This window comes from Petromyzon marinus, chromosome 2 (assembly GCF_048934315.1).
Source record: "Petromyzon marinus isolate PM22_M1 ecotype Great Lakes invasive population chromosome 2, UKy_Petmar_22M1.pri1.0, whole genome shotgun sequence".
NCBI lineage: Eukaryota > Metazoa > Chordata > Hyperoartia > Petromyzontiformes > Petromyzontidae > Petromyzon > Petromyzon marinus.
Window position 1 is genome coordinate 20,371,736 of NC_133668.1, and position 27,837 is coordinate 20,399,572.

The window sequence follows — 27,837 nt, forward strand, 5'->3', positions numbered from 1 at the left end:
ATCCAGGATTGGATTGAGATCAGTATAGTCAGGCGATCTGGAGTTAAGGTATTGTGGGAGACTGTAGATGAGAGTTACATTTGTCGTGTCCGGATGTGGTAACAGGTGTCACGATGGGAATCTGAATATTAGAGGCATGTGCACGTTCATGGAATGGTAGCGACATTCCCATACAATCTAACTTTAATCACAGGTCAGCCACTACTCATTAATTTTCATACCAATGTCCCTGCGCAATAAGCATTGGCATATTGCTCATGGCTCAGGCACTTGTGCAAGTATTTCTAGACGAAGTCTGTGGGGGCCATGGTGTGGATACCGCGTGCGAGCATGTATTGGTACCAGTTGCAGGATGCTGGAGACACGGTCCCACGAAGCCTCCTGGATATGCTCCCCTCCATCCACCATACCCTGGTAGCCCTGCCGATCACAAATACACAGACAGACAGACAAAGGTCCCCCATTAACTTTATGGACTTTTGGAGCAAGTGCTGCTAGGGAACAAGTAGTAAGGCTAGTACGACATTCAAGCGAGCCATGTGGCTAAACCCACGTTCGGGACTTCTTCATGCCGACGTTCACACATTTAAGACCAAGTCAACTTAAAGGAGACCCATTACAGGTTTAGTTATCACCTGTCAACAAATATGTACTGCATGGCCGGTAATCAAATAACGATGATCAGGATCATAACGCGTACACAAATTACTATACCAACGTTCGTCCACATACAGGAGCAGCCGCCATTCATCACAAAGTGAGGGTGACGTCGCAACAGCGCTTGTGCCAGGCGAGGTGCACTTTTAAGGCCGTGTGAAGTGTTGAAGGCTCAGTGGCATGTCACAGGACAGACCCGGGTATCATGGGTTAATGACTGGCAAATGCAACGCCTATGCTCCCCAATATGCTAGCTTTAAGTAATTTAGTCACCCGGTACTCTGCTCATTTTTGTGAATGTTGCTCCTCTGCCCTCCATTGTTGTTGGAGGGCGACTGCCTCCAACTGTCCAATAGCATCGTTCTCAGGACCCCTCTACAGAAGCTGACACTGCTTCGTACCAGTCATTAGGAAGTTCAATCAGTTTCAAATCCTCCGATATACATCAGCCCATCTCCCTTCCAGCCTGTACCATGCCTGTTTAGCCCCCTCTATCAGAAACCGCTTGGCTCGGGACGCTGGCCAACACAACCTCGCCTGCCGGAGGAATTCACTGATATATCAAAGATGTGTGAACTCATAACACAATGTAGCCCGATGAATCCCAAGATTAAATTAATGTTTAAGTTGGCACAAGTATTATTTTAAAGGGGTCCATGTTTTTGAAGTATAAAAAAGAGAGGGCATAATTTTAGTAGAGACCCAAAAATGTATGCGGAGCACGAGGCTAGGAGCTTCCACACAGTATTACACAGACAATGAAAAGATAATGCTGATCGACTGATTCAAAGCGATATCTCTGCTGTCCAACAGGAACTGGTCATGAGCACACTGCCAAGGTAAAGGCACTCCTCCACTCTCTCCACAACTGCCCCAGTGTGCATGGAGAGTTCAGCGTGTGGAGTGTTTGATGACATTCCAAAAAGACCCAGACAGGTGCTTTGTGCTCCTGAACGTGAAAGGGCTCCACCTCTCCGCGGGAGACCTATCTTGGACGCAGTACTTCTCCTGACCGCCGTGCCCATAACTGTTCTCAATCAATGGCCATCATCACTTCTTGGAACGAGTCCTGTCAATGCCAGTACAATATGTGTCTTTAACATGTGCGCGTACTTTCATCCATGTGCTCTTCTTTCTCTCGGTCAATGTAATTCCAGGCATGCATCTCTCCCTGCTTTTTTGCACATTTTTCCTTTTCGATCCATACGTCGTAATAAGCAAAAAATTTTAACTGATTAAAACACTGCTGTCTCTTCCAAATGTGTCACTCTGACATATTTCCGATTAATTAACGAATATGTTTTAGGGACCTTTTGCTTTGTTCATAGTCATTCTGCATGTAGCTTTGCAACTTCATTAATTATTATACATTTCTTTTTTATTTAAAGCTTTTGTGACTGCAGGGATTCATATTCTTGGTTCTTGATGACATTCCAAATATAAAACAATAATTTTATTGTTTTATATTTGTATAATTTTATTGTTTCCCTTCTACGTGACTTTACCGAAAGAACCAAGAATATTATACATTTCCATACGCGCAGCCAACATGATTGATTTGTATACGTTTTTTGGATGCAATTGTCAATAACATTAAAACAATCTAATGACATGAACAATCCGAATATAAATCTAAGCTATAAGGACTCGTGCTTATAGTAACCAATTTAGAGCCACTATACAAATCTCTAAAAATACAGGCTAATTGGGATCCTTGGCCGCATTAATGAAGCTTGACCTATTCCTAGAAAGGTCACAAGCGACAGTACAAATTAAAAACCATATTGTACAAACCGCACATTCATGGTGAGATCCAAGCGTAGCACTACAATGTTACACAAAGAAACCAACAGTTCCCTAGGTTACATAAAAACATAGGTTTGTGTGTAACCTTTGGGAGGTGTCCATTTGCTAGTCACGAAACGCCCCCCCCGCCCCCCATATTCAAGGTCATTTCTGAATATAATAATATATCTGTCTATGACAAAAATACAACAGAGGTTAGGCCAGGACAGTGATCATCACAAAAATGGGATTGCATCATTCTGAGCAGGCACAGTGGTAAGGATGTGAGGTGCATACTAATAAATCCGTTTTGTTAAACCAACGTGCAGCGCCCAATTCGTCGGGAAGAATGCGGCATGACGTCAACCATGAATATATTCTCACGTAAATAAATTAGCATATCGACACAGAAGCTGTTATATTATAATTTGAATCCTGCTACTGTACTGCCAGGAAATGCCACTGCCAGGAACTATGCTCAACGAAACAGAGTGCAGAAATGCCTTTAATTACCTGACAATCCAGTTTCCATGACATTTTGCTCGCAAATGCCAAGTTACGGCTCAGAAAAAAAAACGAAGCCAAGTTTTCACAAAATCCCCTGCATTGTTCATGAAGGCGAACGCTCAGGCAAATTAAATACATTCCATTCACTCCACTTGGTCTTAACTGATTACGAAGTCAGAAAGCTTGAATGCAACCTGACCTTACTGGAGTCAACAAAGGAACGCATTCGAGCTCAGCTGCAAACAGAATATCCTCATCAAAAGGACAGAATTGGCTCAAGTGTAGACTTTTTCAAGTCAAAGTAGATTTTCACATGAAAGTAGGAAATATGTTCAAGCATCTGACCTCGAAAGCCCAATAGCATGTTATGAACTTCATGGCAGGATAGCGTAAGCAACTTGAAAATTTGGAACGCATTCTTTGGCTCTCTCGGTAAAAGCCATGTAGATATGTAGATATGTGGCTTTACCGAAAGACCCAAAGAATAGGAATTCCTGCAGTCACGAAAAGCTTTGAGTCAAGTTTGGAACACGATAAGAAAATAAAGTAAACACTACAACAAGTCGGGCACATTCATACAATGCAGAAGAGCAGCTTACGAGGAAAGGCAGAGACACAGCATAATTTTCACAAATGTTACACACAAAAACGTCAGCAACTCCAATACATATAACCCTGTGGCCATCACACATTATAATGAGCGAGTCGCATACCGTTACAACTTTTAGAGGTCCCATAATACATTTGCGACACTCTCGCTTACATAAAACGCCGCGTTCTCCTTGGTAGTCTGCAGCTCGGTACGACTCACCGATGAGCCTTTGTGAGGGTGAAACCTATTCCTATTTCCCACACTGTGAACAGCCAATTACATTTCTGCAGGGCTTATCATCTGAAAGATTGAACTGTGTTCGTCCGTAAGTGAAGGTCAGCTCTTTATTGAATCTATTTATTCTAGATTTGAAGTTTTCGTGACTGCAATGGTCCATACTCTTTGGTTCTTTCGGTAAAAGTCACGTAGGTAAAAATAAAGATTAATTTTATTTGTATTTTTACCTACGTGACTTTACCGAAAGAACCAATCTATTTATTGTTTATAAATCTCACTGAAGCAACATTCAAAGTGTTTCCCTTCAGAAACAAAAATGGGGTGAAATTGGTATATTTGAGTTGCAGTAGAACACCCATATTCCCATGGCAGGGGGCTCATTCCTTCATAATGCAACCGCTATCAACTTCTCATCACGTGGAACGTAAAAGGTTAACTCTGGGGGAGGGGGGGGTACAGCTTTAGAAGACTCCTAACGAGAACTAGAATTATTATCACTCTGATTGTGAGTCAAACGCTCTTACCACGGCACCACGTGGTCGGATTCATGGGGGGGGGGGTTGTTCCACTGTAACAGGAAAGAGGATTTGTTTAGCAAGTAGTGTCTACAGTTCCTGAGCAGGCACATCCGCTTATATTGCTGTTCTTTCTGAGTCCCTGAATTTCCAATAATTGTAAATCAGCCATGCAATATCCAATGTTGGGTGCACCATCGATTTTGATGTAAAGTCGAAAGTGCAATGCAATGTAACTTTCAGTTGACATTGGTTGTGAGAGAATTTAATTAAAGACGTATTTCCAATCTAAATCTGGAACGGTTGTGCTGTGTTCAGAGCACATGATTCGCAATCATGACATAGCCAGTTCAAATCCAGGCCTTGCACTGACTCAGCCTATCATTAATTCCCTTCCAGATTGCTAAAATGAATACCACTTTGTAGGGATTGAACAACACCTCGTTTTGCACCTCTGATTATCACGGTTGGCTACATATGGTGTGAACGAAGTTCAACATACATGCAACAGTTGTAATTTTGAATAGACTGATCCATTCCATGGGAATGTGAAATGTTTAACAAATCACCGCAGTGCTTATCTGAGCAGACTATTTGACTTCACTAATGCAGTAAAATTCCACTCCATAAAATAACAATTCTTGCTTCCTTTCAAACTCGATCATTATCTAACACGACCGTCGTTACAAGTCTACTTGCCTTCAACCACAAGAAAACCCACTTCCGCCATACCACAGCAAAATATAACTTGACCGATTCATTATGAGATCATGCCAACTGTTTGGCAGTGCACTACTAATGACTTTCAAAAGGTAAGACTAGAAGCAAACCCACCAGTGCTATTTATAATGCCACTCAAAGACAGTCCGTTTACACTTTTAAGCGCAGCTTGCTCTCCAAACCAATTCAATGGATAAGGATCATTGATTTGTATCACAAATGAAGGCGAAAGCAGCCAGTCTACGTGTAAATGTGCACATCTTCTTGGTAGAGCCAGAGCGTGCTCCAAGTTGAACAGCAACACTGTAGATGTTTTATGTCTATTGTGGTACTTTTAAGGCCCTGTGTCCAGTTGCATAACACTTCCTGAAGTGAAATTGCTCCATTAAAGGGCACACCAATTTACATTGCAAATTAGGGGAAAATATCACTTCAGATATAATTATGCAACCGACCACTGGTGTTTTGTCAATCCTCAGAGAGTTTCACACAGTTCTTGGGAGCTTAAAACTCCCGATAATAAATTCAAGGAAGCGGATCTCACAGATAAATCACCCAGAGGTGATTAAATGCTGGTTACCAAAGGGATTGGTCAAAACAATATTTATTTTTCAACACCTGGTCTATTGGGTGAATCACAGTACTCACAAGGACTGCGCAGGATAGACGGAGTAGGTATCAGAGACCACTGGCTCAAATCTGGGAGCCAGCTAAATTTAAATCAGATTCTCAAATGTGGAGTTAATTGTCTCAGCCCAATTACGAATTACTTCACTAAATATTTATTTTTTAGGATATTATAGACTGTGATGTTTTAGTTCATAACTGAACGCTCGATTACAATTTAAAATATTGAAGGACTAACGCGTGTGTAGCCATCGTTAAACAAGAGAACGAACGAGTGCCATCCAGTGATGAGCAATGGCAAACCACTCGTCACTCTAACACATGACTCTACATTTACGTAACCTTTCCACAAAATACCCCACATATTCAGTTGACAATTAATAATACACAATATAATCACTGCCCATGTACCATATTTACGTTTTAATACTTATTTCAAAGTATTACCGCAAGGTTTAATCCGAGTCCATCATCACGGAGTAGAGGTGCAAGGCTCAGGCTTGTGGATGTGGAAGGCTGAAGAGATATTCTAATCGGCTTGAAGAGTTAAAACATTTTTCGCAAAATGTGAAAACAAGAGAGAGAGAGAGCGCAAGCCTTGGCAGAGCAATGTGCAACGACCAAGTCATCCACTCCTGTGGGTTCACCGAATTCCATACAGCAGATAAATATATACCATACAGCAAGTGTACAATTGCATGTCAATTGTATTTTTTACACTGGTTGCGAATAACTGATTACATTTCCCGGTGTTAATTAGCGCATCTAAAATGTCCTTACACATGGTTAACACAGTGCACTATGGTCGACTCGTGTAATCAGAATGAATGGGTACACGGTGGCTCTCCAGCACGCAGCTTTGTCTCTGAACTGCTCATGTTTCCATTTCGTGTTGCCTTTGTCTACACAATGCCTTTAACATTTACCATAGAGTATTGCACTTTGAAAACACGAGCATAACGCACCGCTTGCATCCTCTACAAGTTTATCAGTAGAAATACACAATAGCTGGAATTTCATATCAGTAGCATACATGTACGAATTCAGAATGACCTTCATTATAACGGTTGACAATTCATGTGTAGAAATGTACACAAATACCAAGTGACAAGTGAAAGAATCAAAGGTAAACTTCATAATAGAACAAGTAGAACTTTAATAAAGTCCAGGAAAGAACCAAAAAGAAAATACTACTTATCGCTGCCAGAGCGATAGCTTATCCAACCGGATGGAACAGTGGCCAGAACACACGACTCACGGACGTGCCAAGTTCAAAACCTGGTCAGGGTCCAAATAAATGTTTTACCGTCACGGAGTTAATAGAGTCAGTAGCATGTTGTAATAAGTTAATGGCACTCCATGGTATGACTGCATCACAGGAATATGGAATATCACGAGCAGGTCAGGTAACCAACATGGACGAGCAGTACTGATTTGCTCATTTGTACCGGGAGAAGCTTGACTTTCAGGGCTCTTTGCCAGTAGTGGGAATTCGATTTTATTATCATGTGGACAATAACCCTCAAATAATAACAATTGCTACTATGTGAGTATTGGATCCACATGCCTCGGTGGAAGGGTTCATTGTGCTCATTTGCACACACAACAAACACAACTGATAATGGAGACGTGGCCACCCGAGAACCCATACTTGTCAGAGGCCAAGATTTTCACAGTACCTCGTAGATGAAGTAGACCTTTGCTCCAACGTAGATGCCCATCCGCACCACCGCCCTCACTGCAGCATTCATCCCTGCACAGCGTTAAACACACACACAGATTCCTCAATTCACCGTTTGGACTGTAAAGCCAATACAGTTATAGAGGACCTGTTACGTCCAGTCGTCAAACACCCAAAAGCCTTTGAGCTCCCGATTGCCGACGCTTAAACACCGTACCAGGTATTCACTTTAGGCCGAGTCGACCTAAAGGAAAACCACTTTTTTCCACAGGCTTCGGATTCTCACAGCCAACATGTCTCAAGTCGAGAGCCACTGTATTCTGCCAAGGATATCTGAGAATGCAGATGCACTGGCCTTCTTCAAACAACCCCAAAGTGGCACTTTCCCAGTATGCCCATCTTGCTACTGGGTATCTTGCAAATCTTGCAACACCAGCTTCGTATGCTCCTTTTTGAGCATCTGTTTCCAGTTGCTGGAAAAGTCTTTTAGGCCCGAGAGATGTTCTTTCTCTCAGATATTATATTGAAAGGATTTCTGGATCTCAGATGCAATGGAAACTTAATATTGTAAATTAAAATTAACTGTTCATTACTCCATTTGTTTCAACAACACCATGTATGCAGTTATACCTGTTCTTATTGCTTGGTTATTTGGACTAAATGGGAGTAAATGTCAACGTGCATTTTTTTTCTTTTTTGTAAAAAATATCATTGCTGCAGCATTACTGTACCGTTATTGAACAACGCAGCACGAAAGCAATCCTACTTTCAGCGAACAATGCTGCTCTGACTGTGATTTTGGTCAAGTGCCCCATGTTAAAGAGTGCACCACCACACCCTGCACACACCCTTACACAGTGAGTACACGCGCGGTCACGTCTAAAACTCTAAGAACCACCAACTCGTAAGTCAAGTCGGCCGTCGGTTTCAATTTTCTAATCAAATAAATAATGAATGGTGCGCAAGCATGCGCGAATGCACATTCGCACACGATGTCAGCAGACAGCCGACTGGGTTGGGAGAGGCTGGGCTGGGACTGGGTGCAAGTGTAAACCCCAAGGGGTCCCAGAAAATGACTATAGGTCATTCAATGCGTGCGCATAATAAGTTACCGCTTTTCCGCACAAATAGAAATGTCTTGCAAAAACAAACATTTTACGTACTCAAAAAATTCACGACGTTTCGGCCACAACACAAGTGGCCTTCATCAGGTGAAGGGACCAGACTGTCTAGAGGGCAGCGCTAGACAGTCTGGTCCCTTCACCTGATGAAGGCCACTTGTGTTGTGGCCGAAACGTCGTGAATTTTGTTTTATTTTTTACCTACGTGACTTTACCGAATAGAACCAAAGAGTATGGATCCATGTGCATTGGGACATTGGACCCACATGGATGTAGGGTGGTCATAAAAATACAATACAGCAAGTAGGACACTGTGCTACCATCACGTACTTTTGAATCTAATTCCATGCGTGTGTGAGATTTCTCCAAACATGCCAAAAACAGTTAATAAACCAGCCATTGGCCAAATATCCAAATGCAGGACCTTCTTCAGGAAATCAGTCTTAAAGGACAATGAGGTTTTCCTGGTATAATTGAATGAAGGATATTATTCGTAGGAAATGTTTCGTGCCACTGGTGCAGCCAAGAGGTTCAAAAACAGAGAATGATTCAGTCCATTCATTGTCCCTCTCCAGAGCTTGGCACCACTTTTGCTCGCACTCAACTGTTCTGCCTAAGGCTTTTGAAGCCAGTCTACGTAACAAATGTGTCCATGGAAAACCATGCCTTTTACAAAATGTTTCAAACACATTTCACTTCTACCCCAGGTCTATATAGACTGAAAAACTTTGGGAATCATAATAAGCCATGATCCGTCCACTGCTGGATGAAATATATAAATGTGTCGTTAAAAACCGCCACTACCCGATATAGCCAACTAGTAAGGGTTGTCAGGTAAACAGAACATGCCAATTCGTCACTCGTACAGCACACCGGTGTGTTGGAGAGCCAAGCCACAACATTTAAAATCGGAGTACGACGTTTCGTCAGTAATCACAACTAGCTTCATCAGACGAAAGCCAGATTTGTGGATAAATCTTACTGTTTCGTTCCTTATATAGAGGCGTAGATGTGGTGACCACGCTTCTGCGCTCTTGCACAATGTGGGGGGGGGGGGGGTGATTACTGAGGCAAAGTACATGATGCATTATGCGAGCCCTTTGAACTTGTACTTCCTGTATATTGTGTTTATTAAAATAGGCCTACCAACGGTAATCCCTAATGAAGTACGCTGCCCTTTGTAGGCATGCATTTAAATAATGTATTATTTGATTATTCGCTTCCATGCAGCACTAAGGCAGTAGCTATCCTAACGGTTAAAGTTATTTTGATTTATTTCGATTTCGATAGATTCTCTAATTAGTCTTGGCCAGTCGTAGCTAGTTTTGCACAAAACTTCAACATTATCAAAATCAATTGAGTGTCCTTGTTGGCACGCGTGTTCTGCTACTGATGACAGTTGTATTTGGAAGAATTTAATATTTCTCTGATGTTATTTTAGTCTCGTGCTGATCATTCGTCCCGTTTGCCCAACATAACATTGCCACACGTGCAGTACACACCTTCTGTTGATAGCTTCAGTAATACATATTTTGTACCAGATATTAATTTCTGTATTTTATGTACCGTGCCAAATCTGACTCGGATGTTTTGTTTTTCCAAATATCTGGCTAGTTTATCAGTTACTCCCGCAATGTACGGTATTTTGATCGTTTTAATTACTTGGGCAGTTTCAATGCTGTTGATATTGGATTTGGTTTTGGTATTCAATGTCCTGTTGAATTGTGTATCATTGTAACTGTTCATTTGCAGCGCTTCTTTAACATGTTGAATTTCACTTCTCAGACTGTCACCATCTGACACTTTCTTAGCTCGATGAATGAGGGTCTTGATAAGAGCAGATTTCTATGCAGGGTGATGGTGTGACTGCATTCAGATAGGCGTCAGTATGCGTTTTCTTTCGGTAAACACTTTGTGTTATTTTACCATTTCGACTCCGTCCGAGCAGAATATCCAGAAATGGTAGAGTTCTGTCGGCTTCCACTTCCATGGTGAACTGGATGGATGGGTTTTGCGAGTTGAGATGATTTAGAAATGCGTTCAGTGTATCTTTGCCGTGTGGCCAGACCGCCAATGGGTCATCCACATATCTAAACCAAGCAGAAGGTTTTAGTGTGCTTGAAGCTATTGCTTTTCTTTCATAATCTTCCACGTACAAATTCGCTATCACAGAAGACAAAGGAGAGCCCATTGCTGCTCCTTTCTTTTGTTTATAGAAGTCACCTCGCCACAAGAAATGTAACACATTTTAGAAATATATTTTTAAGCACAATGTTTATTTCTTTTCGTTAAGTTCAGCAGTTCAGCAGTGTACATCTCCATGTCCATTTTTTTATTTTACTGTACATTTGATGAACCTCCATGGTGTGCTTAAAACAGCACACTAAAGAGGCTGTGTTAAGTTAGGCCCTTAAAATATCTTAAGCAAAAGCCTACATCAATTTTCTTCGGGTTCTCCGGGTTTTCCTTCCACATTTAGAATCAACATGCGTTTAGTATTTGGATTATATACATTTACACGTGATTGGCCATTTCGTTGAGCTGTCATTTGTGGCCAGGTCGCTTCTGAAAAAGAGTAGCTCAGTGGGCCTTACCTGGTAAGATAAAAAGTTTAGCACCAGTAGCACATTCTGTGAAAAGAAATCTAAATTCCATTTCCAATCATGGGCGTTTTTACTTTGAGCTGGGCCCAACTAAATAGGGCCATATGTGTACAATAAATATTTACTGATTGAAGGAAACAACACTGATCACTCTCCAAAGAGTGAAGAAGCATCGTAAGGGTAGAGATTATTGTTCTGACCATTGTTCTGTACCAGCATCCTCTAGGAGTTACAAAAACAGGTCCTGTGTTGCTTAATATAATTGTGAAATTGCAATCTCGCATTGGACAGCCCAGGATACACTGCCTTACTTCGTCTATATCTACAAACAATAGCTACTTGGGGGTGGGCAGGGGGGTTGGCAGCATTGTCCTTGTTACCTCAGAAGAAAATGTACAAGTTCAATCAAGACCAGAAGGACAGCACCAGATAAATACAGTGGTCGAACAAGGGCATACAACGTCACCGAGCTCGCTCTCAACACAGCAACAATGCTGTACTGTATGCGTCGCCATTCCTCCAAACAGTGTGTGCACAGCAGGCAGGGTTGCCGTGGCACAGTGGGGGGGAAATTGCTGCAGACTTTGTGTATTGGTTCAAAAGGCTTAAAAGCAGGGGTCGGCAGCAGCCCGCGGCTCCTTAAGGACTGTTTCGTGACTCGTATTCGCATGCATTGCGGCTCTAGAAACATTCAGCTTTTCACCGAATCTGAAAAATGCCTCTTCCTGTCAATTTTTGGTTCCCGACCCCTGGCTTTTGAAAGAGGCAGGACAATGTTTCCATGCAATCTACAGAAGAAATGTTGTCCATGTTTGATCATGTTCACAACTTGGTAACGTTTAAAGTATGCACGTGAATGGTTGCAATGATTTCAGAATGGTTTCCATTAGTTATGGACTCAATTTCAGGTTTAAAATGCATTTCCCACTTACGTGAAAGTCAACTGAATGTAAAATTAATTGCATTTGTAATATCAGTGCCCTTTATTTACGGCACAGCGTCTTTTATTTGAAGATCTCAAACCGTCTATATGAACATTTATTCATGCTATGATAGCTACAATTCCGACCAAGTTTCATTGACAAAGATTGACACTGATAACAATACAAATACAAATTATCCAAATAAAAGCATCCACATCAGTGGAAATACACTGCAATGTCTTATTTTTCATGGAATATCAAGTGTCTGCAGTTGCCTCTTATCTGGTTTGCAATACATAACCTAATTGAATTGCATTTTATTTAGATTACTGTGTATCCATTATGTGCAGATTTAATTTGCTTGTAAATTGATATGAACGCAGTTTTTCAAGTGTCAGTACCACATAGGTCAGGACAGTTCCTGCCAGCGCCAAGGGTGTACTTGGGTCATAGGTCACCTTGCCATAATCCGATCAGGCACCAATGTCTTAAAGGTCTGACAGCAGCTCAACTCCCATCATGGGTTCAAGGCCTCTTAAAGTTAGTGACACTCTCACACTCATTGAACTGGGGCTTGGCAATGTATAAGCTGCCTAGGGGCCTGTTTTAGGCACCCAGGTACACACTTGTGTGATGTGTCGGCCTTTAATAGGTGCCTGCTAAAGCACTTGCCCCAACAGTATGTTAAAGGCTACACGGGATATCTTTGTCTTTGGAACCATAAATAACAAATGTAAAAACTGAACCAAAGACTGAAAATGGGGGCGAGTTAAGTTTGAGAGGTGGCATTAGGGTCAAATTTATGGGCAGGGATAGGGCTATTAAGGATATGGGATAGGGCTATTGTTAAGGATATGGGATAGGGCTAAAGGCTAGGTTGTGCACTCTGCCACTTAACATTTGCCCAGACACATACCGCCCAGTATGGCCTCTTCACTTTTTTCCCCACTTTCTCTTCTGATGTATAAGCAGCTGGCAAGCTTTCGTGCAGCCCCAGAATGATGCAAATGGGCCTTTACACTGATGTACAGTGCAGCGCTGTGAGTGCACTCCAATAGGAGAAATGGAGCTAAATGAATGTGCAGTGCAAAACATGTGAATTGTGCCTTGCACATGAAAGATGTTACCTCAGTTCTGTTTAATTTATGTTCGTGCGCGTTTTAATCCAACAAGTGTCACATTATTTAAATCTCTCTCTTTCAACATTGCACAAATTCAGAGGTAACCTACATTGTAGCAATCCGGCTTTAGAAAATGGTTTCCAATCCAATAATTCTATTCACTAAGCTATATTATTAAATCTAGGAATACAAATTTCAGGGTATTCTACGATTCTAAGGAGACACATTCATTTATTCAACTTCAAAATAAGTGATTCACTGTGTTAACCTTTACGGTCTGCAAACTAATAGACTACATTGGCCATGGCACGGACAGTAGTTTAATTATTTAAAATCATCCTTAAGCCCAGGGGGATGTACTCTATAAAGCCCTGTCTGGTGTACTGGCAGATGTCACCTCTGTGCGTACCATGGAATATTGCGGACGGCAAATCTTTGCTGCACACAAAGGAATGTAATGTTTATTTAGTGCACGGTCAAAGAGGGAACATCTAAACCAATGCAAGCAACTGTTGCAAATGCTTTTGTGGTGGTTATGCACGCCTGTGATCCAGCACTGTGGAGGCGAGCTGAGGCCGATCACAATTGTTGTGAAAACTCCCTTCCCGTGGACAATCGAGGTGCCATACCCTGACTTACCAAGAGAATGCAGTACAGAAAATGAAGACTTCACCTGTTCTAATCCGTATGAGTGTTGCCTCTTCATACACGTGGGTTTTCTCCGGGAGCTCTGCTTTCCTTCCGCATGTAAACACTCATTCATTGGCCGATAACATACACACACGGAGGATCGCAGAGTTTGGGGTGGAATGTGAATACAGCTCACCGCGGCTGCCTTGCCCGCTCGTTTGTAGTTCCTCGCGCCTCGGACTCATTCTCTCTCATCGAGTGTGAGCAAATACCTCTACAGCGCGTCGCAAGTCGAAATTCCAAATAACCTAAGAACAGAATCCATAGCCGAACCACTTAATAAGACGTCACCAAAAGCATATTTTACGGCGACTATTCGACTGTGATAAGATTTTGATTACCTTCTTTACCGAAAGAACCAAAGAAGATGAATCATTGCAGTCACGAAAGCTTTAAATCGAAATTTTGATTACCGTGCACGTTCTGCTGATTCATGAATTCTGAGATTGTTTCCTCCATACCATGTCGCCACGCCACGTGTGTGTGCAGTTTCACAACTAAGCACAGTGGGGTGGGGATGCCAAGATTCTTTGAGATCGGTCTGGGCATACGAGGACAACGATAGGTGTTTATATATAGTTGTATATACAGCTGCTATTTCCGGTATGAAAAGCAGCTTGCAGGTGTAACAATCCTTGCTGGGGGTTTAGTGCAAAGTGCTGCATCTGCGAATCATGCACCCATGGCACGGGATCGTATATCCATTGGATAAAAGTGGTACTTATCTACTACCGGAGAACGATGGGCTCAGTCAACCATGGCCAAGATTTGAATTCCCAACCTTTCGATTGTGCTAAAGGCGATCAAACAGTATCAGAGAGACTGATTCCCTTGCTGTGGCTGTTCCACCTGATGAAGATTGCTTGTGTTGCGATCGAAACGTCGTGACTCCTTTTATTTTATTTCTACCCACGTGACTTTACCTAAAGAACCAAAGAGTATGATTCCCTTGGGTTGAGACAATGTTAAAACGGAGTACAGTACCCGTAACGTGTGGTCTATCTCAAGTGTGGACACTCCACATGGTGGGATAGGGTGGTCAGAACCAAGCTAAATTGGTCCTCATTAACAGGACTTGTCCAAACAGTCCTCGCAAGGCTGAAAATGTCTGCATGTGTTCCAGAGTTTGTGTGTTTGTCTTTGTTCAATAGTGTCTTGTGTGCTCCAGAGCCTGTGTGTTGGAGGTATGTGTGTGTGGGGCCGGAGCGGTAGTGTAGCGGTTAGCGCGCTGCACTGCGAACCCGAGTTCAACGAATTCAATTCCCACTCATGACCAATACCAGTGACGATTATCTGTACCGGTCCTGAGCCTCCCCTAAGTCGACTTAGCCTCATATGAGTTCCTGGTCCGTGCGTGGTGCTGGCCACCCACCCCGTCGTGTGTCGTGCCGGCCTTCATAGACGCTCGATAACAGAACTTGCCACAACACTCTGTTAAGGCTATACAGGGCCTCTTTGTCTTTGGTATACATGTGGCTGGAAAACGTGCCCATTCACAACCACGAAACCGCCACCACACCCTTGTTAAATACAGCTGCACTGCTAAGCCAAAACGTTTCACTGCTGCTGCTGCATAAGATTTCCAGAAGGATTAACCAGCTGAGCAAACGCAACGGCTGCAATCGCAGCCACTGTAATAACAATAGAGGCAGCCACTGTAATAACAATAGTGGCAGGCGTAGAAGAGGGCACACGTTATGCTGCGGCATGAAGCCGGCACCATTGCGCACCAGACGCATCGTCACGTGCCGCTGGACTTTTATTCGGGAAGCATGCAGAGGGGATGCATTGTGGACATCGTTTAATAAGGCAAATTCATATGGGAAGATGTATGCACACAAGCCTGCGCGTTGCATTAAGCATGCAACATTTTTGTTGGTCTTAATAGTTGCGTTATGCATATACCTTAACATTCGGTAATATAAGGTGATGTGTTAAATTACTGAATTATCACGGTGCTACTGCACTTCACCACATTGTACCATACATTAACGATGCATTCTCGAGAAACCGTGATATTTTGCCACGTGAATCATGCCCACTCACGTAGGAACAGGTTTGACCTGTAAACATTCAAACAACTGCAAACATGAAAATCCAGATGACTAATCGATTCGCATTTTCGTGCTCCAGTGGACTTACAGATTATTTCACTCGTACTGTACCTCTCGCATAAAGAACTTCCTGCTGCTCCACCCATAAACCACGCCAGGGATATGACACAAAACACAATTCTCGACACGCTTCAGGAACTCTTGTTGCGAATTTTGATCTCTCTGCTCTCATAATGGTAGACCTGCAACTTTTACAATGTGGCCCTCTGGATATGCAACAGAGGGTTTCTCTGCGACATCCGTTGACCTCCACTCTGTGTTCGGCAGACCTCAATTCTCAGACGACTGATACTCCTGTTCAAAAATACTAACCTCTTCGCCCCAACCACGAACTTCTGTTGCGACCGAGGGCCTGTGCGTTTCAACTACAGAAAAAGCTCCCAGCGTGGGAAATCTCAACTTCAACCACGGAACTTATTTCAAACACGGATCGTTATTCTATATGGGCCCCTGGTGTACGTGTGTATACTACCTGTCGACCCATACGGGTTTACCCCGTATTCTTGTACAAGGGAATTGAGTTTTCAGGTCCATACGGCGTACATCTGTTTCGATACGGGCAAATCATATTTTTTACATCATGAGACTTTGTCGGATGTACGTTGGGATTTATGAGTGCACGGGATGACCAAAAAGGTCTGAATTGGTCACAAAAATAAGGTAGGCACTGATAAAGGGGTTGCCGGGTATGCATGTGTACGTGTCTTTTCCACCGTGCAAATCGCACCACATGCGTCATTAAAAACCACATTTCTCATTCACCCAAGCACGGACATCACATTTACAACTCTGAACATCTCTCTCTCTGCACCGCAGATCTCCCTCGTTCAGCCATTTGACCGCTCCGCTCAAAGCACAGAACCTCCCCGGGGGCTCCAATCCGCCCTCTTTTTTACAAAACGCATGCTTCGGTTAAGTCTAACGGCACACCCTCCAGGAAGAGACAACAAAAAAAACACCCGCTCTTCTTCAACCATGGACCTCTGTGCGAGTCGCGCCGCACCCAACCAAGAAGACCATCGCTTCTGGGTCCCGAAAACATCGTAAACCGCGTGGGTCAAAAGTGAGAGCGTCCACCGATCAACAGCAACACGCATCGCCACAGATCTCACCTTGGGCATCTCCTCCGCTTGTCAGCACCCCGATCGCCCGTCCAGCCCCAGAGAGGCTCTCAAGGAACTTCTTATCGCTGGGAGCCATCTCCTCGAAATGTCCTTCCTACGAACGCGGCGACGGCGGCGGCGACTGCAACGCTCTGAATGAACGCCCGTGAGAGGTGTGCACTTGGGATCCTCGACCGAACCTAATGCCTACATGAAACCCACCCACCACCACCCACCACCCCCCCAAAGAAAACACAATACTGTGTGATAGCGCACCAGACGGCTCTCTCTCTGGCTCTCTCTCTCTGTCTCTCTTGCTGGCCTAATGAGAAGATGGGAGAGACGAACGGCGAAGAAGGTCGCGGCCGCCAAACAGAGGAGGTTTGCGGTACGACGCCGATCCGCAGTGGTGGACGCACCGAGACCCGCCACATCAGCTGTCTGCGGCGGTGACGTCACACTCGGCGTGCTGCCCCCTGCTGGCTGACGTCACGGGATGCGCACGCAAGCCTGGAACCACCAGGTGTCTCGTGACCCACGATTAATTGACCCCCCCCCCGCCCCCCACAACGTGTTATTTTTTTCCTCCAGAATGCATGTTAATTTCTGTTTTAAATCACCCTTACTGAAGAAGAAGATTAAGAAGAAGATGATGAAGAAGAAGAGGAAGAAGAAGACGAAGAAGTTAATAGTTTCATTTATTTTGGTATAGCCATGTGAGCCATTCGGCTCTTGAATCGGGTGCAACCGCAACAAACAACAAACATGAACAAGAAAACATCTTAAAGTGACTATGTGACTGTGCAAACAGAAAATCCAGGAAAAAACATCTAAATACTCCTGAAATAGCACCGTACACCAACGCTGTGTGCAAAAATCCCAGTGGGATGCAAGTCAAAATAACAACAACCACAAGACAACTAAGATTAAGGCCATCAGTCTAACTCCGTACTACAATAAACAAAAACATGGCCAAACCAAAAAACTTTTAGAAATCACCAAAATAAAGCCATAAATGCAATGTAACAGTTATCATAGGTACTGTGACCGAATTTTTTTTACAATAAACTACATAAAGAGGGAGAAGACGCAATACGTTTTACATAATTAAAATCGGGGGTCACTTCGACATCGGGAACCAATCTGTAGTTTAAGGAGAGCCGGGTTGTGGTGGTGATTGTGGTTGATGGTGGTGTTGGTGGGGAGTGGTGGTGTAGCGGTGAGCACGCTGCGATACGAACCCCTTCACGGCCAACACCAGTGACGAATTATCTGAACCGGTCATGGTCCTTCCCTAGGTCGACTCAGCCTCAAATGAATACCTGGTGGGGTGCGTAAACATCGCCATTAGGGAGACAAAGGCGGTCGGGCGTGGTGCTGGCCACTCACCCCCTCGTGTACCGTTTCGACCTTCACAGATGCTCACTAACGGCACTTGCTCCTACAGTCTGTTAAATACTATATGGGGGGGGGGGTATTTGTCTTTATTACATAATAGTATTTGGAGAGATGACAATTTGAGGGAAGCCTTCATCCAGTTGTAGATTGATCATGGCTGATGATGGTGGTGAATTTGGCATGCAGAAAATATGAATACTGTACAGTATAAAGTCGGGTGAAAGTGTCTCCTTGTTCGTGATGAATGACCATTGCGTGCATCATAATCAGTGCTTGTTGCAAGCCCATCTGGGAACAATATGGGAAAACGTGTTTTACGGCCCTCGAAATGATCCATTCCTGGTAATGTGACAGACGAGATCTAGTCAAGAGACAACGATTTAGTGAGACGACATGGGAAAAGAGATTTAGTGATATGAAAGGTGAGATATGTAGTGAAATTATAAGATACAGAGATGGCATCAGATGAGAGTAGGTACATGTCGTGAAGATAGAGATGTAGAAATTATCGATACAAGTTTTAGTGGTTTAGAGACAGTAAGGCAACATGGATATAGATATATTCAGACAAGAATTGAGAAGTATGGTAGGATATTTCCAAGATGAGTTAAGGGAAATGAAAAATATATTCTTCAGCCACAGGAGACTGAGGAATAATTCAGATGAGATGGGAGAGATTACATGAGCTAGATGTATTGAGATGAGAGAAATATGTATACATACGGTAAGAGAAAGGTATCATAGGAGATGCAACAAGATGAGAGATGTATTTTGTAGTAAAACAGGAGAGATACGTTTTCAAAAGAGATATGACAGACAGCAAAGATATATTTGGAGAATGGCAGGAGGATACTCTACTCACAATGCCATCGGATATCGTTAGTTACAAGGATTCAGTCCCCACCCTCAGCGATGACCACCTCCAGTAGATCACATGACTACTAGACAAGCTACATAACGTATTTATATCAGAGTTATATCAAATACATAACGTTTAATACTTAACGGAATAAAATAATATCTATCGTGTCATTATAATCATTTGATGTTTATATCGATTAGGCTGTGAATTTGAACACATTTTTGGTGCATTGCTACATTTTCCCTAATCTGCAGCCCCTGATCTACTTGGGGCCCTACAATGTTACTTTGTTAATGCCTTGCATTGCCACGGACCATAACTACCACCGTCATCAACACCATGGACTGTGAGATGGTGGCTTCAATGGTGGAAGATTTACATACCCATTCCCACATAGGCAAACTACTTTTGACTTCCCACGAAATTGTGCTCGTTATATAAACTTTTTGAGGAATTATGGGCTACTTGCTGCTGACCTGGAGGTGAAAACTTTATAAAATACGAAATAGCATTCGTGTATTACAGTGAGGGAAAAAAGTATTTGATCCCCTGCTGATTTTGTACGTTTGCCCACTGACAAAGAAATGATCAGTCTGTAATTTTAATGGTAGGTTTATTTGAACAGTGAGAGACAGAATAACAACAACAAAATTCAGAAAAACGCATGTCAAAAATGTTTCAAATTGATTTGCATTTTAATGAGGGAAATAAGTATTTGACCCCTCTGCAAAACATGACTTAGTACTTGGTGGCAAACTCCGTGTTGGCAATCACAGAGGTCAGACGTTTCTTGTAGTTGGCCACCAGGTTTGCACACATCTCAGGAGGGATTTTGTCCCACTCCTCTTTGCAGATCTTCTCCAAGTCATTAAGGTTTCGAGGCTGACTTTTGGCAACTCGAACCTTCAGCTCCCTCCACAGATTTTCTATGGGATTAAGGTTTGGAGACTGGCTAGGCTACTCCAGGACCTTAATGTGCTTCTTCTAGAGCCACTCCTTTGTTGCCTTGGCCATGTAGTTTGGGTCATTGTCATGCTGGAATACCCATCCACGACCCATTTTCAATTCCCTGGCTGACGGAAGGAGGTTCTCACCCAAGATTTGACAGTACATGGCCCCGTCCATCGTCCCTTTGATGTGGTGAAGTTGTCCTATCCCCTTAGCAGAAAAACACCCCCAAAGCATAATGTTTCCACCTCCATGTTTGACGGTGGGGATGGTGTTCTTGGGGTCATAGGCAGCATTCCTCCTCCTCCAAACACGGCGAGTTGAGTTGATGCCAAAGAGCTCCATTTTGGTCTCATCTGACCACAACACTTTCACCAAGTTGTCTTCTGAATCATTCAGATGTTCATTGGCAAACTTCAGACGGGCATGTATATATGCATTCTTGAGCAGGGGGACCTTGCGGGCGCTGCAGGATTTCAGTCCTTCATGGCATAGTGTGTTACCAATTGTTTTCTTGGTGACTATGGTCCCAGCTGCCTTGAGATCATTGACAAGATCCTCCCGTGTAGTTCTGGGCTGATTCCTCACCGTTTTCATGATCATTGCAACTCCACGAGGTGAGATCTTGCATGGAGCCCCAGGCCGAGGGAGATTGACAGTTCTTTTGTGTTTCTTCCATTTGCGAATAATCGCACCAATTGTTGTCACCTTCTCACCATGCTGCTTGGCAATGGTCTTGTAGCCCATTCCAGCCTTGTGTAGGTCTACAATCTTGTCCCTGACATCCTTATGAGAGCTCTTTGGTCTTGGCCTTGGTGGTGGAATCTGATTGATTGCTTCTGTGGACAGGTGTCTTTTATACAGGTAACAAGCTGAGATTTGGAGCACTCCCTTTAATAGTGTGCTCCTAATCTCAGCTCGTTACCTGTATAAAAGGCACCTGGGAGCCAGAAATCTTTCTGATTGAGAGGAGGTCAAATACTTATTTCCCTCATTAAAATGCAAATCAATTTATAACATTTTTGACATGCGTTTTTCTGAATTGTTTTTGTTGTTATTCTGTCTCTCACTGTTCAAATAAACCTACAATTAAAATTACAGACTGATCATTTATTTGTCAGTGGGTAAACGTACAAAATCAGCAGGGGATCAAATACTTTTTTCGCTCACTGTATGTTGAACTTCTTTTTGCACCATACATTGCCAACCGTGCTAATGGGAGATGTAATTCATCAGCATTCCAGAGGCATAAGGGACAAGACGGTAAACACAGCAGATTATTTCCCTTCACACCAACATTTGTAAACTCCCCCCCGCCCCCGTGCCGGTCCTCTACAGCATTTTATGCTAATTCCTTTGTCAAGGCGTTTTTTTTGTTTCCTCTCACACAGCTTAAAGGACGCGACCTGGGCTTGGCTGTCTTCACTCCAACGCTGTCCTCTGGACAGTACGGTCCCTTCACCTGATGAAGGCCAATTCTGTTGTGGCCGAAACGTCGTGATTTTTGTTGTTTTATTTTTTACCTACGTGACTTTACCGAATTGAACCAAAGAGTAAAGACGGTAAACCTCATATTAACAATAGGTAAAAACACAGCAGAAATAAAACATTATTGGCAAGTGGTATACTCCATGCATGAAAATTGTATTTGGGAGCACGTGGAGGAGTGGTTATCTATTACAACATAAAGAGTGGTTTAACATAACATGGTGTGATATGGAAGGCAACGACATACTTTTCTTCCAAATTATATGATATTCTATTATCGGCTTCAGGTAATGATGTGAAAACATTCCCTTTTGGAACTCTCCCAGCTAGCATTGCAACCACCCCCTTTCAGACAGAGGCCCCAGGTGTACGGTTTTTTTTCACATCACATCACATCATTTTATGAGCAAAACTGGATTGTTGATACCCTGCAAGGTGGTATTTGGCTGAGCTGACATGCCAAGTGGGATTGCAACTCACGACATTCTGATTTCGAGCTGCCCACTAATCACAGCCCCATCCAGCCAATTTATGAGAACGAATGGATTGTTGTTACAAATACGCATATAATTTTCACATACTGTAATTGTGTACATTGCATTAACAAACACGGTTTATTCAACAGCATGTAATGTTTCATGCTAAAACAATGCATTTTTTATTCGTGTGATTTTCGCAGGTTCACAATACTGTACTGCAGTGCCATATAATAATCTCAATGCATTCAAATGATCTCAGAAAGGATTATACGCGACATGTCTTTCATTTTGCTCAGTAATACATGAAGTGCAGTATTCATGTAAGTGATCAGAAACTACAGCAGAATACCAATTCTCGTTTCGGTCAGTCACGCTGACAACAATTTCCTCTGCCCAGCCCATTTAAAGCGTCAGACATTAATCGGACATGAGCATATTTAAATCATGCAATCATTTGACTTGCACTTACAAGCTAAAGTGCACACAGTACATTTTGTACAGTACATTTTGGCAGAACAGTGTCAGTTTGTATACAGTATAGCAAACACAGAAACGTTCTGTGCTGGTCCTTTACATTTTCAAAGCAGTGTGGGCAACGGAGTCACGTCAAATATAAGACTAGGTAGTCTCCCTACGTAAGCAAACAAGGAATGGTGCTCATAACCATCAGCGGCCCTGAGTCAGTAATGGGCAGTCCACATTCCCAAATTAGACTTGTGTCTCCATGTACACGATACCCAAATGGTGTCCCCTAAAGAACAAGATAGAACCACAATATATTATTCAGACAGAATGTGACATTGTTTACAGTTTCATACAAATCTCTCAACAAAAATCACATATCCCAGTATTCCCACCGTTCCTCAGATGACGAGGAAGTTCCAGATGTCACACTTCCCTCATAGTATATGCGACTAGGTTGAAACATAATTAGCAAACCTATTTAGTAAATTTCGATTTAAAGCTTTCGTGACTGCAAGGATTCATCTTCTTTGGTTCTTTCGGTAAAGTCATGTAGAATGAGAATAAAATAATAAATTGATAAAATAAAATATCACAATAAAATTCTCACGACGTTTCGGCCACAACACAAGCGGCCTTCGTCAGGTGAAGCGCTGTCCTCCAGACAGTCTCGTCCCTTCACCTGACGAAGGCCGCTTGTGTTGTGGCCGAAACGTCGTGAGAATTTTATTGTGTTATTTTATTTTATCAATTTATTGTTTTATTCTCATTCTACGTGACTCTATTTAGTAAATGTTTATATGGATATGAAATACCGCAATCATATAATGATGCCTCAATTATTCTATGAAAAAAGTAATACAATTGACTTGAAGTATGTGCGAATGTCATGGTCCAAATGTACTCAATTGGAATATACTGTACATAACAATCACTGCCCCCTCCTGCAAAGATTTGGCAGGGCTTTAAAAAGAGTCGTGATACAGAGTGAGGCTTTCATGGGTAAAATAAGCGTTATACTGTAATAATTAAAGGTGTCAGAATTTAAATGAAGTGCTTACGTATATGTATGTAGATTGAACTTCTTTCGCAGCGTACATAGCCAACCGTGCTAATCGAAGGTGCGGGGCAAGGACAATAGACTACACACACACAACGTACCCACTCCAATGCTGCAACCCTCTGGAAATTCCAGAGAATCGTGGAAATTATACGTCTCCACATCCACCAGGATCTCAGTAACGTCGCTTGCCACTGCTTGAATTCGCAAAGCCCTTTCGGCCCACGAGGTTAACCATGAACAATACAACTTCAACCCTGATCATGATGCATGGAAAGTCAAATGGAGTTCAAAAGGAGTCACAAACACCCCTGTGAAAGACCCGACGCAGAAGTTCCCTGGCTTCGATCTTTGCTAATCTTATAAGCCACAACCATTAAACCGCATCCACACGAACCCTGGCAGATACGGATACTTAATGCACAAAATGGAACATTAACAAATCTCTGGTGTGCGACTGCGATCACCCAGAACCGACCATAGAACATATAACGACTCAATGGCCGATTCATCATCACAGCGATGCACTATACTGCTCCAGCATGATGCAATAATTATCTGGCTCAAACACCTCATGGAAAATTAGAGTTGTTGCTCTACTTTAAGATCAGCCTTACGAGAAACACAGAGTTAGGCCACAAGGTGGCGGCTCATGTCGATAATTCTCAAATATGCGAATGAATGCTGAATGTAGGCTAGCTTCGATCTTCTACGGGCACCAACAAGCACAATCCCCACCACAGCCACCGTCAATCATCATCACTACTATGCTCACCATCATCACTTATATTCTCACCAAAGACTAAGATTCCCGATATAGCCTTTTAACAGACTGTCAGGGCAAGTGCTGTTGTGAAGGTCGGAACGGCACACGAGGAGATAAATGGCCAACACCACTCCCTCCCCCAGTGGCAATGCAGGGTGCTTCAAAAAAATGTTAACACTCATTATGGGACTACCGTTTTTAATGGAAACCTGAACGGATAAGACACTGTAACGTGACAACAAATGTATGTTAATAGCTTCACAGATGCGTTTTTTCTTATGTGGGCCGAGTGAGGCGTGGGGTGCATAGGACTGAGTTATGACTATGCTTTTTACGTTGCAGGCCACTTGAGTACATGAATACATATTCTTGGTTCTTTCGGTAAAGTCACGTAGAAGGGAAACAATAAAATAATAAAACATTTCACACCTGATGTTAATTGCTTGTGTTGCATTCGAAACGTCGTGAGAATTTTAATGTTTAATATCTTTATTATTTTATTGTTTCCCTTCTACGTGACTTTACCGAAAGAACCAAGAATATGAATCACTGCAGTCACGAAAGCTTTAAATAAAAATGTTACATGAATACATTTCGATTTAAATCTGTCGTGACTGCAGGGATTCATATTCTTCGTTCTTTCGGTAGAGTGATGAAGGAAGCTTGTGTTGCCTCCGAAACGTCGTGATTTAATTTAGTTGCTTTTATATATTTATTTACCTACATGACTTTACCGAAAGAACCAAAAAGTATGGATCCTTGCAGTCACGAAAACTTAAAATCTAGAATAAAAATAAAACACATGTTTTTTTTCCCTTCTACGTGACTTTACCGAAAGAACCAAGTACATGAATACATTTCGATTTAAAGCTTTCGTGACTGCAAGGATTCATCTTCTTTAGTTCTTTCGGTAAAGTCACGTAGAATGATAATTTTATTGTGTTATTTTATTTTATTATTTTATTATTTTATTCTCATTCTACGTGACTTTACCGAAAGAACCAAAGAAGATACATGATTACAGCTTTCCACTGATGCTCGCCCGGGTTTATCGGTAGAAAGTGAAATCTGAAACGGAACTAGGCCACCTTCAACGGAATGTCAAGAGGTCGTGAGATTTGATTCACCACACTGGTCAGTTGCAGGTTGACGGAATGAGGCATTCTTGCATGAGTGGATTGAAAAAGAGCTGTACAGGTGCACTCTTTGTGATTGTTAGGGATGAGATGTCATTAAAAAAATGATACAGTTTCTCGAACCATCTTTGTTCTTTTTTAATATAAACGTCAAAATACACTAAAATATCGGGGGCCTGGGGGAGGACTTTAGTGATTTTTCGATGTGTTTTATTTATTAACGATTTACAGGATATAGATATTCAAAAGCCTATGCTTATTATCGAAGAAAATAATTTATCATAAAATACCAAAAACTGAAAATCGAAAGGCACAAACACAGCAGCAAACGTGCAATTTTGGGCCAACATTGGCGTGTGTTTGGAACTATTGGACAAACGTTGGCCCAATGTTCCATGTTTACCGGGCAGTTGCAGAGTCAACTCTCAACGTCTACTTTCCAATATTAACTTCATGTGCCTGTCAACGACGTCTGCTGGCTCCTTTTAAGCAGCCGCGTGTGAGCATTTTACGCGAGTCTTTATAACGCCGCATATCTCACGTACGTCGTATGGGGGACTCATATCATGCCTCCGCGTGAGTTGTTACTCTGGAGACAAGGGGATCCGTTGATCGATGTTCGCTCCCTGCGTTAACGACATTGGTTGTGATTTTTCACGAAAGGGTGTGTGAATGAACGCTTGCCATTTTCCACTGCAGCTCGGCCTCGGCAGACGAGCGCGGAAACGAGAACGCAGCAAGTGGACAGCTGTGAGAAACGGAAGCGTGGGGCCGACAAGAATTGCGAAGGTTGGGATATTTTGTATATTTAGGACTTTTATTTCGTGTGAGAAAAATACAGCATCGTTAAAGCAAAACACGCACGTGCCGATGTCAAAACACCAACTTGCAACCAAGACGACATCGAAGTTACCGATCATTCATTGTATTCCCCTCCCCACCACCCCCATTCCAATTGTCAATGGCATTCCTCGTGTTTGAAGAGGTGAGCGTTCACTGGTTGTTTGCCTGGCTTCGCACGTACGATGCCGCAGCCTTAAAAGCGAAGGGCGGAACTCAGCGTGCTCACTCCGTTCCCACCCGAGGGCAAAATCCCTCGCCACAATTCACACAACCCTTACGTTGTGCAGACTGATAGGCAGGTGAATAGCTGAACGTACATATAGGCGCATCGACAGACACACACACACACAGGCGGACAGACGGACACACAGTCGGATTGATTAATATAGAGGTGGACAGATAGATGGACGCGCAGTGAATATTCACGCAGGCAGATTATTTGAAGATCTGACTAGTGGACACACACGTGTGGACAGGAGTATTTATAGACATACCGGAGGGTGGATATACACAGCAAAATTACACGCGTGGTGAGAAGTGGAGACTTACACAGACCGGCACTCAACATATTCAGACAGCTGGCCAGAGAGACAAATACAGCCGGACTCAGACAGGTGGACAGGGAGAAAAGTTGCGAGTTAGTAAGTGTGGCATATTGCCAGACACAGACAATGATAAGAATAACCTTTTATTTATAGTTAACCAGCTAACTATAAACAAAACCCACATAAACAGTCTACCTAGCAGAAATACAGTCCACAAGGGCAGACAGTAAGAAGAGTCTGTCTAACCAAGACTCATATAGACCTTAGTCATCCTACACGACCTTCATATATACATACATTCATAAAGACAGCCTCAACAGCATCTAGACAATTTACAAATACTGCAGTAGACAGTATACCGAAGTCATATAGACAGCCGACATAACAGCCACATCGACAGCTCGACTACGTGACAATCATATCATACAGACAGGCAAACAAACCACGCAGTCATATAGGACATTCGAACAAGGCAGTAAAGACATAGCAATCATATAGACAGCCGGCATGCCCAACATCAGCCTCGGCAGCATAGCGTGGCCCTCACCCTCCTGCTGTGACAATAAATCCGACAACGCATCCATCCCCACGGCGGATCCTTACCAGGGTTCAGGGTACCTAATCTACCAGGTAAGAACCACTGTGATATCGCCATTAATGTATCCATGAGACCTTCATTCATTTTAAAGAGGGTCCTGAATTGAAATGGTTGTAAAACGCGTGAGTGTTTCGTAATTGATTTGTTATTTCTTTGCCAAGAGGTTGTGGCAGGGAAACCGTAATCTTGTACCAGCGGCGTGCCATGAACTTGAAGTTACCAGCCAACCTTGCAATCTACGAAAGTTTCACAGGAT

At 42.8% G+C, this 27,837-nt stretch overlaps 2 protein-coding genes across 2 annotated transcripts in view; one reads left to right on the plus strand and one right to left on the minus strand.

Moving 5' to 3' along the window:
- The window catches only part of LOC116945286 (ATP-dependent 6-phosphofructokinase, platelet type-like), an 80,296-nt gene extending 62,848 nt beyond the window's left edge, over positions 1 to 17,448 (minus strand). Inside the window, exons 1-3 of the mRNA XM_032959689.2 lie at positions 17,006 to 17,448; positions 7,320 to 7,393; positions 343 to 420 (exon numbers count right to left, since the gene is read on the minus strand). Coding sequence (XP_032815580.1) covers positions 343 to 420; positions 7,320 to 7,393; positions 17,006 to 17,093 — 240 coding nt within the window. The 5' untranslated portion in view covers positions 17,094 to 17,448. The remainder of the gene's footprint in view (positions 1 to 342; positions 421 to 7,319; positions 7,394 to 17,005) is intronic.
- Positions 17,449 to 25,929: 8,481 nt separating this feature from the next.
- The window catches only part of NPSR1 (neuropeptide S receptor 1), a 49,269-nt gene continuing 47,361 nt past the window's right edge, over positions 25,930 to 27,837 (plus strand). Inside the window, exon 1 of the mRNA XM_032959675.2 lies at positions 25,930 to 27,613. Within this exon, the coding sequence (XP_032815566.2) occupies positions 27,491 to 27,613 (123 nt within the window). The 5' untranslated portion in view covers positions 25,930 to 27,490. The remainder of the gene's footprint in view (positions 27,614 to 27,837) is intronic.